At 36.5% G+C, this 18,653-nt stretch overlaps 1 protein-coding gene across 7 annotated transcripts; it reads left to right on the top strand.

Annotated features, from left to right (window-relative positions):
• Positions 1-1,776: 1,776 nt before the first annotated feature.
• Positions 1,777-16,639, top strand: LOC147392600 (PX domain-containing protein EREL1-like). Of its 7 annotated transcripts, none has more exons than XM_086456619.1 (10): positions 1,777-2,221; positions 3,239-3,349; positions 4,107-4,237; positions 4,319-4,424; positions 8,247-8,366; positions 8,522-9,303; positions 9,826-9,990; positions 10,078-10,320; positions 11,701-11,916; positions 16,085-16,639. In XM_086456619.1, exons 2-10 carry the CDS (start codon positions 3,280-3,282, stop codon positions 16,334-16,336), a joined length of 2,085 nt encoding a protein of 694 aa, XP_086312745.1. In that variant the 5' UTR covers positions 1,777-2,221; positions 3,239-3,279; the 3' UTR covers positions 16,337-16,639. The 7 variants fall into 7 exon arrangements, with proteins under 7 accessions (XP_086312745.1, XP_086312743.1, XP_086312744.1 ...); XM_086456617.1 differs by having other exon boundaries at positions 1,778-2,221; positions 4,139-4,237; XM_086456618.1 differs by having other exon boundaries at positions 1,779-2,221; positions 4,139-4,237; positions 4,319-4,408; positions 8,258-8,366.
• Positions 16,640-18,653: the final 2,014 nt, after the last annotated feature.

The following is an 18,653-nucleotide window of genomic DNA, read 5'->3' as shown; positions in this document are numbered from 1 at the left end:
GTTTAACTCTCGTGGGACTCAAGTTTGATTTCATGGTCATTTGCTCCAGATCATGTTTGGGAACAAAAAGAAATGAGTCATGTTGGAGTGATCTCAAGATTGTACCTCATATCTCACTTTCCTGACGTGGAAGTGTGTAGGAACCGTAAACAACGAGTGAAAAAGCATTTATGGTTCCTACACACTTCTAAATAAATAAAAAAATGAGATATGATGTACAATCTTGAGGTATTTTCAGCATTATTCAAAAGAAATTTAAAGCAAAGCCCAACCCAAATCTAGTTCAAGGTAGTTATTGAATGTTTTGGTTTCCATATTAAAGTAAGAGAAAGGTTTCCCCTCCCCCTCCCAATTGAGCCATGTTGCCTAATTCGTACCCTAATAATAAGAGAGTTTGAGTCGAAGTTATTTTTATTTTTTTCATTTATCTACATATATTTCCCTCATTAATCCCCCACTGTCAATGCTTTACCTTTGTCCTTCATTTTCTTTCAATCAACACCTGCCATGATGCCTTATTTCTCTATTTTTATCTTCATCTTCTTTTCAAAATGTAACCAACCTAATCAAACTATCATCGAATTTGGATTGAGGAATGAATAGCTCAAATTGGACTCAGATTGATCATCTTAAAATCATCCTCAAGTTGCATAAGACTCATGTTGAGTGATTTGAAGCTCAAATTACGCTTGGGTTTGGGTTTGGGTTGACCACAACAAACTTTACTTTCCTTGTTAATAGTACTCATATAAGATACGATCATAAAATTTTCTATTAAACGTGCTTGGGTGAGAACAATACCAATATAGGTGACACTTAAAAAGTCTTTGGGTGGAGTGTGCACAAATGGTAGGTGTGAATAGCATTTAAAAGTCCAATAAAGTAAATGAATACCTCTACCCAAATTGCAATGGTGGGAAAAAACGAAAGATTCCATTGTCACACCAACTTTTACTAAGAAAATCACAATTCATGTGTAAATCACCAAAGAATTAGCAGAGGACAAATTACCAATTCATGTGTTGGATATGATAAAATTCTGAGTTTAGTACAATGTTCATTTTAATTATCAAAACATGTATTCAAGTGTGAGTTCGTTGATAGGTATTCTAATTTAAAGTAACGATCTCACTGATAAAAAATGAAAATTTTGTTGATAATTACCAGTGATCTCACTGTTAAAAATTAAAGATGTTTGTCTTTAAATTTACTAGTAAGATCGTGACTTTCTTATCAACGAGATTGTTACTTTAAAATAAATGATATTTGTTCTTTAAATTTATCAACAAGATCGTTATTTTAAATTAGAATGCCAATCAACAAAATCGCTTGAAAACATGTTTTGGGAATTAAAATGAACAGTGTTCCAAAATTGAAATTTTTGTAAAAGTTGTGCATGTTATGGGAAAATTTTATTAGCACACATACTGGGATGCTCTTAGTAAAAGTTGGTGTGACAATGAAAGCTCTAAAAATTGGTAGAACTGCTATTGGCACCCAAAGTTTTTCTCATTACATCCCATTAAAAATAAAGAAAATAAATGAATAGTTGAGTAAGTAATAGCTTGGGGTGTCAATAGCAGCTTTAGAAGAAAAAAATATATGGCGATGGGGCTGAGCCTAGTACGAGAAGCATTGGACCCAAGCATCAATGGGTGCAAACCAAACCATGAAGTCTACATCTTGACTTGAGAGTCAAATTAGCCTTTCCATGACGACCCATTTTGTCTCTTTTCTTGGCGTGAGAACAGAGGCACCGAAGACGGTTAGGTGTTATATAAAATCGGGGTGAGAGAGAGAGAGAGAGACGAACCAGTGTACCAGACGTCAAGTCTCGACGAAAAGCGAATATTTCTGTGGAGAGAGAAGGGAACACCCCGGCTTCTTTTAGCCACGTCCCTCTATTACCCTCTTAAAATGCGCCATTCGTCTGCTCAGTTGGTCGTCTTAGACTGACAGATAGAGAGAGAGAGAGAGAGAGAGAGAGGGGAGAATGAAATTGTACGAACATCTGGTTTTCCAGATCGGATCAACGAAACCATAGTTCTTCTTTCCTCGGTTTCATCTTCAATTTTGTTTTTTTTTTGAAAGATCGATCGATTGACGAATCGATCCTTCACAAAGGAAAACTATGCAGAGGCAGAGTCCTCCGAAACATAGACATGATGGGACTTCGCCTCTGCCTTTGGCGATGGATTGGAGTCCTCCACCGAAGAAATGGGTAATATTTTAATCCCCAATTCATTTGAAGTTTTAATGGAAGTAATTTGCCTGTATTAGTGTTCTGTGGATGTTGAGATTTATTGGTGATCTTTCTTAGATCGTTAGATTTACGAATTCTTGTAAAATAGATGATTTTGATCGAATTAGAGTCTTGTATGTGTAATTCAGATGTTCAGGTTCATGCAGTTGTTGGTTGTTTGATATTTGAAGCTAAAACATCTGTTTCAATTCAATGAATTAGTGTAAAATAATTGATTTTGAATTATGGGATTTTCTTGTTTCACATTTACTAATCTATGGGGGAGATCAAGTTGTCATCTTTGTGAATTTTTATAGTAGAAAAGAAAGACCGAAAAGGATATTGAAGCCAATTACTAATGGGTTTTTCTATTTTGCCTTGTGAAACCTTAAAGAACCGCTTTACATGCATATCATGCCAGATGTTCATTATGCAATATAGTGTACGTTGAATGCTCTCAAATCAGGACAGCTCTAACTTTGCTTTGATAATAACTTTTGTATCTTGGTTTGAATTTGATTGCTCTGATAATAAAAGCTACTATTTCTCAATGGGCTGTCATTGTTCAATGTTCCATAAATGGATTGGAATCCTTCGCTGAAGGCATATTAACTCATGCCAGTGCTTATAATACTTTCTATCAAATTATTAAACTTTGATTTCGCCTCAATCAAAGTTAGAGTTAATTTGAGGAACTTCAATTCAACATGAAGAAGATTTTTAAACCAAGGTACTAAAGTTACATGAGAAGTTTGGAGAATTATCATCAAGATGCTAGAGGAATGCACTTATATTTTAAATTCTCTTGATAGGTTTAAATGTGGCGTGGTTTGATTAATAGGTGTAGATTAATCTCTAGAGGAAGGACATGAACCTTAAGGATTTGGAATTTGTCAATGTTGTAATATTATTTTTTTGTCATGCACTTTAATTCTTTTGGTAATCTAGGTAACTTAAGGCTTTCCTCCATAATAAAGTTCCTTATTTTCTGTGTAGGATGGAAAAGATACTGTTTGGCCGCATGATCCCCGAACAGGATGGAGTTATTGTGTTACAATTCCCTCTTGGGTCATCCTTCCCAAATCAAGAGATGCAGAGGGTATAGTGGTAAGGGTTTTGTTTAAGTTTAATGACTTTACAGCTTTCACTTATGGAAAGTGAGATTACTGATTGCTTATATTGCGTCAATAGTATTTGGCGTGATAAGATATCAAATTCATCTGCAATTTCGTATAATATTCTCGTTTGTCTTTTTCTAGACCAGATTGCATGTGATAAATATGACTATTTTGTTCTCTATCGAAATTTCATATTTTAGTAAGTATTTCCACTCATCCATCTCGACATCCTCATTAATTTATTAACATCATGGTTCTCGACCCCCAACATTCAGCTCCATAAAAGCATAGTTGGTCTTATTGCCGTCTTACATTAATTTGATTAGTATGTGTTTATCATATAGTACTTTGGAAGCACACCTCCACTTTTACAGGACTGATTGTATAATGTCTGCTTATGTTTTGAATACATAAAAATAGGATGAGATAGACACCTAACCAACCACAATTTAGTAAATATTATGGTCAAGTTTTATTGTTTATCAGTATTTTTTCACCGAAATTATGCATTTTTATACTCAAAATTTTATTATTTCGGTTGAAGTCTATTGTTCACCTTGATATATACAAAATGAAACTGTCGATTAACATTCCTATTGGCCTTGTTGTATTAGAAATATTTCCTGAAAATGTTCCAAAACTTGATAACATGGGTGACACTGACAATATTGATGCTTGTTCCACACATTCGTATCCGATAAGATTAGATGCACGTAAAACTTCGGTGATGTTGTTTTCTGCTTCAGGTGTTCCCTGTTTTAACGTCCCTAAGGAACAGTTTTACAGGGTTCAAGTTGGTATACAATCACCAGAAGGGATTAGTAATGCACGAAGAGTACTACGGAGATTTAGTGATTTCATGAAGCTATTTACTGAAGTGAGTCATTGATTTCCTTTGGGTTTAGAATTCTTTGAGTTAGAAACACCTTCATTTAAAGATTTTGACTGTTTTTTGTAGCTCAAAAGGTCATTTCCCAAGAAAAATCTTCCTCCAGCACCTCCAAAGCACATTTTGAGACTAAATTCCAGCAAACAACAGTTGGAAGAGGTACGTAACATACTTGGTACTTTTCTAGCTCTAATTTGGTAACTTTTGATTGATAGTTTAAAAGCTCAGCTGATCCCAAGTAGTATCCTCCAATCCAACTCGTGATCAGCCTATGCAAATTGAGATCAGCTTGGACTTGGTCCAACTTTCCCTACTCAGCCTTGACTTGGCCTTGATTGGGTTGCCTTGGGTCCAAGTCGACTTTGAATTTGTGAATGAACTTAGACTTGGAATTTAATCAGCCTAAACTTATTCACGGCTTTGCCTTTGGGATTACTCTAGATCTGACATGAGGTTGGCATCTTCCAAGTTTTCAAAACATGTATGGATCTGTGGATGGCATTTTATTGGATGTGATTCTGGAATTTAAATGACTTCTGTATTGATTCACATTTTAGGATTTACAATTAGTTTCTAGCAGTAATTTTCAATAAATAGCAACTCTTTTTGAGAAATCAAGGAGAAGATTTCCTACTTACCAAAGATATACACAAGTAGTTTTGATAGAGATTGCAGTTTAATGTGATGAAGGTGCCAACGTGCTAAGTTGGTTGAAGTTTGTGATTGTTGATACCACAACTTGGGTTCAAAAACCCACCCTCAACTATTAATTATTGACCACTAATCTCACTTGCCTAGCAAAAAAAAGAGAGATTGATGTTATGCTATTTTCTTGAAGGCGTTGTATCCATAATTCATGTGTTAGGACCCTGTTTAAACGTTAAATATCTTTAGTTCTCCACTTAGCTTAATGATTTGCAGGCTGTTTATAACTCATCTTATTACAAAAAGTATAAACAAATGATTACTTGGAAGTGTGAAAGAGTGGAATGAAAGGATAGTTGGTTATAAATGTGGATTGATTTATGACTGGAATTGTTGGAGGATTTGGTCTCATCCCTTAGGAATTCCTGGATATTAAAATTTTGAGTCTCGTAAGTAATTGAAATTGTACTCTCGAGAGACCTCATAAGGAATTCTCCTCTTCATGGAGGAGACTGAAATGGGTAGGGCTAGTTGGTTGAAGCTTAACTTTGATGGGAGCCACCAAGGATTAAGGCTATTTTCAAGAATGATCAAGTCAATATTCTTTAAATTGGTTGTACAAATTCTGGTGAAGTAGAGGTTACATTTTTCCTCAAGGCCTCAAAACTCTTTAGGTATAATAAGCTAGGTCCCTTAGAGATGGAGAGAGATTCCATGAATACTATAAGGTGGGGGAAAGAGAAAAGTGAAAGTCTATGGAAACTTCAATGTATTAGAGATCATCTTAAGATTCCTAGCTGAGGGTACTATTTGTGAATAAGAGCCATTGTGGATTCCTTTGCTAAAAGGGTATAAATGGATATCTATTTTATAGAAGGAATAATATCACCACTTCTCGTTATTTTTATGTTATTTCTCAAAATAAAAGAGAAAATGAAGTATATGATACATGGGGGAGTTTTGAAAGACTCTCCTTCAATTGATTCTTAAGGAAAATATTAGGTGCCAATTGTCAAGGTTTAAAATCTCCTCTCAAAACAATGTTTCAATTGAGAAAAAATCTAGTCTTCCTTGAAATATTCCTAGACTTTCACGAAACATATGATGTTTTGGAGTTAATGTTTCATTTTGGTCTTGGCAAAAACTAGAATGTCTTAGACGATACATTCCCAAATGATATAAATCTTTTAATCATGCCAGTTGTCACTGACCCTTCTCCATGTTGTGCATCTCCCATGCAATACTCAAGCTAATCCCCTTGATGTAGCTTAAGTCCTCCTTTTGCCCCAATGTTTCTTAGGAATTGCCTCAACTCACTTGGGCAAACACACACAAGGAAAAAAAAAACACTAACTCTTGGAGCTTAAAGTCGTGGAAGTTTTACATTCAATAAGTTTGATTGATCCCAAAGGGGATGATTACAAATGAGGATTTCTCTCCTTTATATAGAGTCGGAGGAATTTCTAAATTTTTGTATCATTTATTTCATTTTCAATATCTTCCTATGACGTCTATTTTTCTAGACCTACTCTAAGCATGCTTATTCTAAAATGTTTCAATTATTCAAAATTATACACAATTCTTATGATACAATAGAGTTTCTTAGAATATTCTAGATTCTTTTGAACTTCTTTTATTTTTCTACTTCCTTTTAGATCTTTTCAAGACCTTTTGGAATTCTCTAGCACAAATGATGCATAGAACAATCATGAGTTGTGCAGGACAAAGGACCCAGGAAAGAAACTTGGAGAGACAAAGGATATTGTCACTGATGCCAAGAAGGCAAGAAATGTCAACAGACAAGTAAAGTATGGTGAGGGCCAAAGAGGGTTCGAGGAGGTGACATGATATGCACCGCAAGTTGGGCAAGGGACGGAAGACCTAGGGAAGAGGCTCAGAGAAGTAATAGATTATTGAATGTGATGAAGCCATTGACGCAATCAAGTGGGGGGAGAGTTTCACGATCCCATAATGTGACCTGAGACTTTTTCCTTCACCAAGTCATAGGAATGTTAGAGAGTTCTAGAAGGTCTTGCAAATGTCAATAATGTAATAAAAAATATTAAAAACTTTGGAGAAGTATGAAAGAATCTAGAATTTTCTATGAGTCTCTAATGTACAATAAGAATTGTGTGTAGTCTTGTACACTTGAAATGTTTTAGGATTAGGATATTTTGGAGTAAATCTAGGATACTTCTAGGTGTCTTGGTAAGACATTGAAAATGTAATTAATGACAATTCTATAGAAAATCTCCTTACAACCAATTCTATATAAAGAGAGAAGTCATCATTTAAATCATCCATTTTGAGATCACCCATGTTTGTTGAGTGTAAAGATTCTAAAAGTTTAAACTCTAAGTGTGAGTATTCTCGTGTTGTGTGTGCTTAAGTGAGTTGGATAACTTTTAAGAAAACTTAGGGATAATGATGAATTAAACTACTTCAAGGGAAATAGCTTGAGTGCCGCACAAGTGCTATACAACAAGGGGCTAGGTCCGTAACGCAGTGCTTGCTTCAAGAAGATGGCATGCTAGAACTTCTATTTTCAATTTTTCGCTCAAGGATTTTGATAATCTTTGAAGCCGAACAATGGACCCCATTTAATAATCTTTGGACGATGATAATCTAAATTTCGGAAGTTAACGATAAAGATGGATGGACAAAATAGCTTATTTTTAAGTGGTAGATTGTTTTAGAAGGATGACTAGTATGAAAAGATATGGGAGGGGTATATTTAATTTTGGAGGGATTGTCGTGGCAATGATATTTTGAAGTTTGAGGCTGCGATTTTCCTCATTGTTAAGTGTTATGATCAATGTGCACGGTGCAGTGTTATGTTCTTGCAGCATTTCAGGCTTTGTATGCATTATTGCTACTCGTATTTACCCTGTTTCTAGATTTGGTTATAAATCCATCATTTATTCTCTTCAATTGATTATGTCCAGCATTAGAAGATATGATTGGAATGTTGTCTACTTTGGCACTTCTTTATCTTGGAGGTGTAATTTTTTTCCCTTTAAAATCTGTTGTTGTACCATTTCTTATGATAAACAGCTATCATTTTTTATCAGTGATAGGTAGCTATCTTTATCTTCTTTATCATCTACACCTTATCCCAGATAATTTACTTGTGTCAATATGTTCCCAACCTTTATGTATCTTACCGGGTGATGTGAAAAAGATGCACAAATCCTACAGAACTTTAGGACACAACAATTTTCAAACCATGGAATGCAATACTTATTTGTGATGTGCTTCGTAAAAATACCAAATTATTAGTTACCTTTATCTAGAAACTTGGAATCAGCTATCTGCATTCTGTATGGATAATTAATGTTCACAAACTGCTTAGTTTTGTTTCAGAGAAGGTGTTCTTTGGAGGAGTGGATGGGCAAGCTACTATCTGATATTAATTTATCTAGAAGTGTTCCAGTGGCATCCTTCCTTGAGCTAGAGGCTGCTGCTAGGTCTTGTAGGTGTCTCCTACTGTCCTTAATGCATCATTTGTGCTTGGAAACATCTGTACTTCGTTTTTTTTCTTTGAACTTTCACACACACACACACACACACATATTAATAAGTATGACTTCATATTAACATGTTGGTTCCACATATTTTTCTTTCCAGCTTTTCATGATATAAATCAGCAAACTTTAGAGGCAAAGCCTTCTGGAAACAGTGCAGTTTCTTTTCAACAAAGTTCAGGTGTTTCTGTGGTTGGTGGCAGTTCTTCCTTAACACTTGACTATGGTAGTGATAATGCATATGAGACATCTGAGCTTGGGACACCAAGGCAAGGGAAGGATAACAGCTCTGAAATTGGTACGGAAGATTTAGTCTTGGATCATGACTTGACAACTTCAATGGAGACGCTTGTTAAGTATGGGATGTCTAATAAGGATAATGGTCTTTTTATGGGAAACTCTATTTTAGAGCAGCACGAAATGCTTGCCAGAAAAGAAAACAGTGTTACAGGAAGAGATACATTTCATGGAAATACTTCTGGGGTTAAATTTCTTTCTGGGGATAGGGTGGACCTTCTGTCTGAAGCAGAGCATGGTAGGCTAGCTGGTCATGCTCGAAGACTCTCTTCTGATAGTGTTGGAAGTGACATAAGTTCCATTAGAGGTAGTGAAATATCAAATATTGGGGTGGCTAATTCACTTGGTGATGGGTCCCTTGACTTGGTTGGAGGTGCTGAAGCTCCGACAACAATGGAAATTCGTGGCAGAACAGATTTACAGTTTCCAAGTGATATTCAAGTGGTTCTTTCATTGGATCAGCGCCTTAAAATGAACAGAGTTCTTATGAACATGCAGCGGAGACTAGCTACAGCAAAAACAGATATGGAGGATCTTATAGCAAGATTGAATCAAGAAATAGCGGTGAAAGAATACCTTACAACTAAGGTGCAACCCTTCTACATTATCTGTACTATCCCCCGGATTTTTATATCTTCTCAAATTGATTGATTTTTGGAACCATCATTGGAGCTGTGCATTTATAACACACAATAATCTTGATGAAAATGGTATGACACTTGATACGCTTGTGTGCGGGTTGCATGTATTAAGCCATTTTCATCAGTAACGACCCTACTTTTATTGTAAGTGCATGGCATAGTATTAAATTCACACTTCCAACTTCAGGAACTTTTTACCAAAATCAGAATTCTGTATTACACAAATGACACTATTTTATGAAAATATTTCTTGAAAGGATGTACCTTCTATGTATCATTCATATTCTCAGGATCAATGTAAAACTTTCCCTTGAATCAAAAGAAAAAAAAATTATTGATTTATAACCAACATTACGGACCTCAAAAGATTTGACCACTTGTATGTCCATTGGGTATATAGCCAGTGCTTTTATATCATTATATGGTTATTGTACTGTGGACCTGATGTATGGTGATGATTTCTGCTCAGGTTAAGGATTTGGAAATAGAACTTGAAACTACTAAACAGAGAAGTAAAGAAAATCTTCAGCAAGCCATTTTAACTGAAAGGGAAAGATTTACCCAAATGCAGTGGGATATGGAAGAACTTCGGAGGAAGTCTTTGGAGATGGAGTCAAAGCTGAGAGCAGAACAGGTACTTATATTTTGGTGCAACCTCTTCATCGACTGTGTTGTGAACCAATTATTCTGTTGATTGCTTGAATGATCGCGATTATTTCAGGATGAAAAGGTTCTCACTGTGTCAACAAAAACATCTGCTGTTCACGAGAAGGAATTGTTGGTGCAGGAGTTGGATTCCACAAAAGAAAAGCTTGTGAACTTGCAGAAGCTTCACGAAGAGCTTCTGGTGAAATCCAAAGCTGATACTAAAGTTCTTGTGAAAGAGGTTAAATCTCTCAGAAATTCTCAAACAGAATTGAAGCAGGAGCTTGGTCAGTCACTGAAGGAAAAGTCTGCAATAGAGGTAATTGGGAACTCCAGTATAACATAACTGACAATTAGTTGACTCTCCTAGAATCAAGGTTCTTACAAACTAGATAAAGAATATTAAATCCTTAATGAAATGCAAACATATCAGAGCTTACCATTTTACATGTGGGTGAGTAAATCATGCTGAGAAGGCTCACCAGATCGCAATATGCCTGCCTGTGTGTGTTTGCCACACATGCATATGTACTTGGAAATATCAGAAAATATCCAATAGCATAGTGCCTATCATAAGAGGTTATGATAATGGATCCCATGGGGTACCTTTTGCAATGACATGGTGGACAGTTGGAGTCAGGTCCTTGCTTTATTTCATAACTCCATGTTCACATATCTTTCCTTATCAACTTGTTGACTTCTGTGATCTCCTCAGCACACCATATAAAAATGACGAAGCTAGGTGTGGCAATGGGTTGGGTGGTGTTGAGGTAAGAGTATTCTGAAAATTTACCCAACCCAAACCCAAACCTGACCCATTTAATAGTCGTGTCAAAAAACTTAAACCCAAACCCGACTCACTTATTAAATAGGTGACCTGACTCGACCCTTGTAACCCGTTCAGTAAAATTTTAATCTTTTTTGGAAAAAATAAGTTCAATCGTCACCACACACAAAAGAAAAAATCCAACGTTCTTAGAATTTTTTCCTCTACATCCCTGTGGCATTGGATCATGTTTTTGGATGCCACAAGGTAATGTAGTTAGTCTTTACTAATTTAGTAAGAAAGTTTTTTTTCTTCCCCAAACTAAAAGCTTAACCTTTACTTATTTGAAAAATATCTTAAAACACCCTCTATGTTTTATAAAATTTGAAAAAAATGGGTAATTAAAAAAAACCCTTAAATAATTGTTGATATTTGAGATACCACATATGTTCCATGATAATGACACAATAATTAAACATGTCAAAATGGGTTAAGCGGGTTGACGTCCCTAACCTAGACACAACCCATTTACCCAAACCCAATTAGGCTTGACCCAAACCCACTAATTTTGTGTCGTGTTCGCGGGTTGTGTTAAAATTGCCACCCCTAGATGAAGCTATAGATGGGTGGAAAATTCCACTCGCATCATGAAGACAACTGTGGTCTTTGTAGCAGGAAAGGTTCGACCTCATTACTGTTCTGGCGTATCTCAGTAACAATACTCTTGATGATAAATCTATTGGTTGGATTTACTGATAACGTATTTTTTGGCCACTTGCAAATAAGGGATGGTCTATTGATTGGTGGACACTCAGTTTTTTGGCCAGTTGCCATGGATAACTTTGTTTTCCCAGAAAGTGTGCTTCCTTGTACAGGTTAAATAGTATGCTGAAACTGTATATTGTATTTCTTTCTTTCTATGCCAATTTTCAGAGAATTCTTCAAAATGAAAAACTAAGAGCAGAACATGCGAAAAATGCTAGAGCAAAGTTACTGCATGAATGTGAAATTCTTTGCCACCGGCTTCAAGAATGCAGTGTTAATATTATTGCAGAGGAGGATAAATTAAATGTGGATTCTTCTTCGCTTTCAGATGCTTTAGGTCTCTTGACAACATCTGACAACCGAATCGGCCTCCTCCTTGCAGAGGTATCTTTCATATCTCATCTTGATCTTTTGTTTATGTTACATTATTCCAGCTCACTCTTCTATTCTGACTTAGGCATAGTTCTTTAATAATTAGAACCGGTGGTTGTAATTTGAATTTGGTGATTGTATTTGAAATATTTAGCTTTTTTCTTCTGCTTCCACATCTCTTTCCTTACTCTCATTTGGAGTACTTAGACCCCAATGGGAGGAGAGAAAAAAACTGCAATATTCAGGTAGTCACAAGTGTAGTGTGGATGAGAGTTGGGAGACATGAATTAGTGTTTATGGATCCTTCCTTGGGAGTAACCTGGTTTGGAAGTTTATCCAATTGGATCATTTTAAAGGTTCAATCTATGACAGTCTTGATTCTTGAAATTTTGATAGATAAGATGGTTCTATCCATCTTATCTCATCAGTTTGTATAGGCGGATAAATGGGTGATACATCAACATTAAGCGGGCAGTATTTAGATACTGCGTCAGTGCCACAATGGTGCCACATATACTTCAATGCGGATGAGAGGACAAGTCACGTCCTTGTGGGGGTTAGGGATGTCTTAAATTTGGAGGCCATGAGTGGTGGTTTGACCCCCCAAACGACTGGGGTCTAAATGATCTCATTTGGGTATCCATGCAACTGTAAGACAATGGTGTTTGCTCCAGTCAGTGATGTTATAACATAATGTATTGTCTGACATATGGCAAACATAGTGCCAGCAAGGATGGTTGGGAGAAGATGAGATTCGGGAAGGTGTGGTGAATTACTACAAAGATCTGTATAAAGAAAAAGAACCACGGAGACCCCGACCGGATAACCTAGAGTTTAAAGCGATAAGTCAAGAGGATAGGGATTGGTTGGAAAGACAAATTGAAGAGGAAGAGGTTAAATCAGTTCTTTTCTCTATGAGTGGGGACAAGGCCCCGGGGCCAGACGGTTTCACTATGGAGTTTTTCAAACATTGCTGGGATGTCGTAGCTAAAGACTTCATGAAAGTGATCAAAGAGTTGCAAGACAAGAATTGCATGGATTATAGTCTCAATAGTACTTTTGTGGCCTTGATCCCCAAGAAAATCGGTTCGGATAAATTGAGTGATTTCATACCTATAAGTTTAGTGGGCTCGGTGTATAAGATTATATCTAAAGTGCTAGCCTCGAGGTTGAAAATAGTCCTCCCCAAAATTATCGAGGATGAACAAGGGGCCTTCATAAGGGGAAGACAAATCTTGGATGAAGTTTTGATGGCTAACGAGTGTCTTGACTCGAGGATCAAGGAAAAGAAAGAGGGGATGATTGGAAAAATAGACTTACAAAAGGCATACGATCATGTGAGTTGGGACTTTTTGGAATATATGATGGGGAGAATGGGATTTGGGGCAAAATGGATTAGTTGGATTATGAAATGTGTTACTACGGTGTCCTACTCGATTCTTGTCAATGGGAGCCCGGCTGGTTTCTTTAGGGGATCGAGAGGTTTGAGGCAAGGGGATCCGCTGTCTCCGTTCTTGTTCCTTATTGTAGCAGAAGCTTTGGGTAGATTGTTTAGGAGAGCAGTGGAACTAGGAAGGCTTTCGGGATTTAGGGTGAACGATGGGCCGTTGATTTCTCACTTACAATTTGCGGACGATACCTTGGTTTTCCTGGATCATTCTAGAGATCAGGTGAGGGTGTTACGGGTCCTTTTGTGCTGCTTCGAGGTCATTTCGGGTTTACATATCAATTTGCAAAAGAGCAAGCTTTTTGGAGTAGGAAACGTGAATGATATACATTTGATGGCTGCAACCTTGGGCTGTGGGCATGATGTTTTACCTACGTCTTATTTGGGATTACCGCTGGGAGCACCCTACAATAGCATCAAAATTTGGGAAGGGGTGTTGGAGAGAATAGAGAAAAGATTGAGTACATGGAAGGCCAAGTACCTATCCAAAGGAGGGAAAGTTACCTTGATTAAAAGCACATTGACGAGTATCCCGGTTTACTGCCTATCCCTGTTCACGCTCCCTAAGTCGGTTGAAATCAGATTGGAAAGGCTTATGAGGAACTTTTTATGGAATGACAAGAGTGGGAGGAGGAAGTATCACCTAGTTAGATGGAAGGTTATATGTAAGCCCAAGAAAGATGGGGGGTTAGGGATTAGGGGTCTTAGACTTGCTAATAGAGCACTTTTAGGGAAATGGCTTTGGAGGTTTGGGGAGGAAAGGGGTAGATTGTGGAGGAGGATCATTGTAGCGAAGTATGGGGAAAAGAGGTTGGGTTGGTATAGCGGTGAGGCTAAAGGATCGTACGGGTGTAGTGTTTGGAAGGGTGTTTTGAAAATGAGCGAGGAATTCAAGAAAGGGATTAGATTCAAAGCAGGTACGGGTAATAAGATCAGATTTTGGGAAGACAGTTGGTGCGGCACATCGCCTCTAGCAGTTCAATTTCCGTCCTTGTATGTTTGTTCTACAAAAAAGAATTGCTCGATTCAGCAGTGTTTGATTCGCAACGATAGCAACTCCACTTGGGATTTGGGGTTTAGGAGAAGCTTTAATGATTGGGAGCTAACAGATGTGGTATCTTTCCTTGATCTTTTGCATTCGTGTCCTCTCAATGACAGTGAACAAGACAGATGGGAATGGTCGAAGGCTAAAGACTTGAGATTTTCTGTCAGCTCATTTTTTAAGTGCCTCAACCCTTGTGCCGAGCAATCCCCTTTGAGATCTATCATTTGGTCAAAATTCGTTCCAGCTAAAATATCCTTTTTTGTTTGGTTGGCTTCCCTTGGGAAGATTCTTACTTTGGACAATTTGATTGCTCGAGGGTGGATCACTCCAAATTGTTGCCCTCTTTGCATGAAAGATGGGGAGTCTGTCGACCACCTATTAATTCATTGCACATTCTCTCACCAAATTTGGTCAATATTCATTGGTCTTTTCCGTATTCATTGGGTCCTTCCTTGTAAGTATTCCCTGTTATTAGAAGGGTGGGCCAGTAATGTCTTCTCTTCCAGGAAAAGATTTCTGTGGGCTATTCTTCCCTCGGCTATAGCTTGGGGGGTGTGGAACGAGAGAAATAACAGGGTGTTTAACAATAGAATGAGAAGCTCTCACGACATATTCTTGGAGATCTTGGGCTTATTATATCTTTGGGCAAAGCAGAACATCGATTTTAAGGGGATCACTTTTGATGATTTCGTTTTTAGATGGAATTCTTTATGTAGTCTTTGATGCTTTGTTCTCTTTTTAGCTTTTTACTCTCTTAGAGGCTTCCTCAGCCTCTTTGTACTTATTTTTCCTTCATTTAATATATTACACTTATCAAAAAAAGGATGGTCGTGCTAGAGACAACATCGTTGCGTTGGTGCCTAACTGGCCATCCTATTGGTTTAGGTAGGACTTGGAGCCTTCTGACGTGCAACCCATGTCATGTGGCATGCATAGTCACCAAGTCGGGGTTCGGGAAAAAGTCGAAAAAATTGAGAAAAAATCGAAATAGTATGAAGACAATATATTTTTTTCTACTAAGTTGTGTTATCATTTATATCATCAAATCCTATTTTAAACTTAAGAATAAATAATCTTTGAAAAAACTCTTTTAAAATATCTTGCTCAGCAAAAAAAAAAAATGTCACATTTTTGTGTGTTTTAAATCACGACTTTTTCAAAATGTCAAAGATTAAATCGTGATTGCAACTTTTTCAAAAAGTCGTGATTTAATCGCCAGTCTTTAAAATCGCGCGATTTAAACACGATTTTTGAAAAAGTCGACGACTTTGGTGACTATGGTGGCATATTACAATGATGTAGGATGTTTAGCTTTTTGTTAATTTGTGGGTTACGACAATAGATCAGTTACATTATACGTGCTTCACCCTTATCTCAAAATGTCAAAGATTAAATCGTGATTAAATCGCGTTTAAATTGCGACTTTTTCAAAAAGTCGTGATTTAATCGCCAGTCTTTAAAATCACGATTTAAACACGATTTTTGAAAAGTCGGCGACTTTGGTGACTATGGTGGCATGTTACAATGATGTAGGACGTTAAGCTTTTTGTTAATTTGTGGGTTACGACAATAGATCAGTTACATTATACTTGCTTCACCCTTATCTCACAATTGTTTCATGTTTTTGGGTACGATTCCATCTCATTCTTGTTCTTTGTACACTTTTCTGACTTCTGTAAATTGACCAGGCACAACTCCTAGCACAAGATGATGAAAATGCCGTTGCCGCTTCTCACAATATCAATGACGATGATCTAAGAAAAACAAACGATGAGATTAGAAAGATGCTGACTGATATCTTTATTGACAATGCCAGATTAAGAAAACAGGTGAACTCTGTGACCCGCTGTGCTCTTAAAACAACCATTAATTCTGAAAAAGTCGGGGAGGAGGAAACCCCATCGAGAAAGACTGTATTAAACAAGTTCTTAGAAAGATGAAATGGGGGTAATATTGATTATTGATCTCTAATATTAGAAAGGAGATCAGACTGCATCTCCAAATCCATACCATGTATTCATCTGGAGTTCTCAAATCTTCGATCCTGGAAGTGCTGAAGCAGATTTGCTTACTTAATTTTGTTCTTTATATATAAAGAAAAGGGAATTCTTGTTGAGATTCACTTCCCCTGTAGCATGATTGTATTCTATCTTTTTTTTTTCTTCCACATTGAATAATGGAAAAGTGTAGAAACGAAGAACATTTACGAAATTGAAAACCATATTTGCCTGGTTTATGTGATCTTTGCCTGAAACATGGTTATGTTCTCTGGCTCTTGGACATGCCAATCTTCGAATCCACGACAAAGATATGGGGTAACCTTTGCAAACTCAGGCTGTTTTAGTTTTGGCTCTTACATTTTTATTTTTGAAATATACATTCTCTTGCCTTTTAAGTTACTTTGTTAAATCATTTACATTTTTGTGTGCTAGACCCTATTATTATCTTTTTGAAATATTTTGTTAGCTTTGGACACCTTTATGATCTTTTAAATATTTTTTATCCAGTTATACACACCTACCTATCAAGTACAGAGAAGCTATTATTTCAAATCATTTGCACTAATCGAGCAGATAGAGCCCATCTTCTTACTTAATATATATATAGATCAGAAATGGGGATATTTAGATCATTTAAGATAAAAATAGTGCTGTGGAATCCACATCAAGGGAGAATTTATAACAGCCTAAGACCCTATGAGGGCCTTTTTCTAATTTGGTTTGCTTTATTATCATGAAAGGGATTAGGTATCCAATGCTTTTAATATGCCAAGGTGCGCATTATTATTATATACAAAACAACAAATGAAGTCAACCTGTTAATCTTTTCGTTAAAAATGTTAATTATAATATTATACTCTTTCTTTCTTTAGATTATATATATAATTTTGCCTTCCCAAAGACGAATACAGAGAAGAAAATTCCAAGATTCACGAGAGAGCATCTCCATTACTTTAGAAACCCCCCTTCACGCGTCCAACTCACTTTTCCATGACAAAGCCATTGAAGTCTATAACCACTCTCTTTATCTTAATGGATTGATTCATTAGTATCTCACATGGTTGATCTTTTCTTTATTTGTGTGATGATTTTATAACGCTCCCCTCTGACACACGTCCCCATCACAGAACCGTAGATCATTTGCCTTGGGATATGCATAATCATAAATATCTTATTGTATATCCCAAGGCACATGATCTACGGATCTTTGATGGGGACTTGTGTCAAAGGGGGCATCATATTATCACAACTCTTTATTTATCTAGTTTTTTTTTTAATAATGATTTTTTGACAAACCCCCCCCCCCCCCTCTGTTATATGCCCCATCACAAAATCGTAGATCATTTACCTCGGGATATGTAGAATCATAAATCTTTTTCTTGTGTATCCCAGGGCAAATGATCTACGGTTCTGTGATGGGGGCGTTAATCAGATGGGGGTGTCAGATTTTTTTTTCTCTAAGTCTAAGACCCATTTCAGGATCGAATGATCATTGATGGTTTCAATAACCCATCATCATCATCATCGTATTATCCTAAGTAATACAAGGGATTCAATGGATCTTGTTCCTCCATTCCATTCTATCTATATGATCTTCTATTGATTTAGTTGAGTACATGTTCTAACAAGTAGTCACCTCACATATTTTTCATCTTTCTCATGGATTCAATGGTTATTATTGAATTTGATCTTTCAATTACCAACCTAATGAAACCCTCCTTTATGCAATCAAGTTCGACAATTTAGTGTAAAGAGGACATGCTATACCGCGGGAAATTGAGGGACATGAACATGATGCATTTAGCTGTACCTGATGCATTTTGCAATCGTTATTAAAGTTTTATCTTGGGTTGACTAAATGAATCTTGTTTCTTATTCAATTCTATTTAGGGAGTCTATCTTTGTAGCACATTTTTCATGTATTTCCTCACGGTAGTTTTTAACTATATGGAGAGAGCAGTGGCATCATCAAACAATCTAAATCCAATTGTTTAATTTTTAGAGTTCAATGGCCCTTCAGTTTCAATACCCTTTATTTGATCTAAATAGGTCTTTTTCAAATTATAATCACTTTTTTTAAATTTGATCTTAGGCACCAACCCTTGATGCTTGTGGTGTTAGGGTCTTGTTAACATCTGCCCTTAGGACACATGACACATGTGAAAGTACATTAATTGCACTAGGAAAATTGAATTTGTATCGAAAATGACCTCAAATTTTTTTTTTTTTTTGTTTTTTATCAAAATACTCCTTAACG

Source organism: Akebia trifoliata, chromosome 10 (assembly GCF_017979445.1).
Source record: "Akebia trifoliata isolate Shusen 1 chromosome 10, ASM1797944v1, whole genome shotgun sequence".
Classification (NCBI taxonomy): Eukaryota; Viridiplantae; Streptophyta; class Magnoliopsida; order Ranunculales; family Lardizabalaceae; genus Akebia; species Akebia trifoliata.
Note: the sequence above shows the minus strand (reverse complement) of the source record. Positions and strands in the feature narration are given on the sequence as shown.

What these genes read in the sequence shown, in the direction of transcription:
- LOC147392600 (XM_086456617.1), top strand. Translation starts at nt 2,132, where the DNA reads ATGCAGAGGCAGAGTCCTCCGAAACATAGACATGATGGGACTTCGCCT. An exon ending in GTCCTCCACCGAAGAAATGG is followed by an intron (nt 2,222 to 3,238) that starts GTAATATTTTAA and finishes TTTTCTGTGTAG; the next exon opens with GATGGAAAAGATACTGTTTG. An exon ending in CAAAGCTGAGAGCAGAACAG is followed by an intron (nt 9,991 to 10,077) that starts GTACTTATATTT and finishes CGATTATTTCAG; the next exon opens with GATGAAAAGGTTCTCACTGT.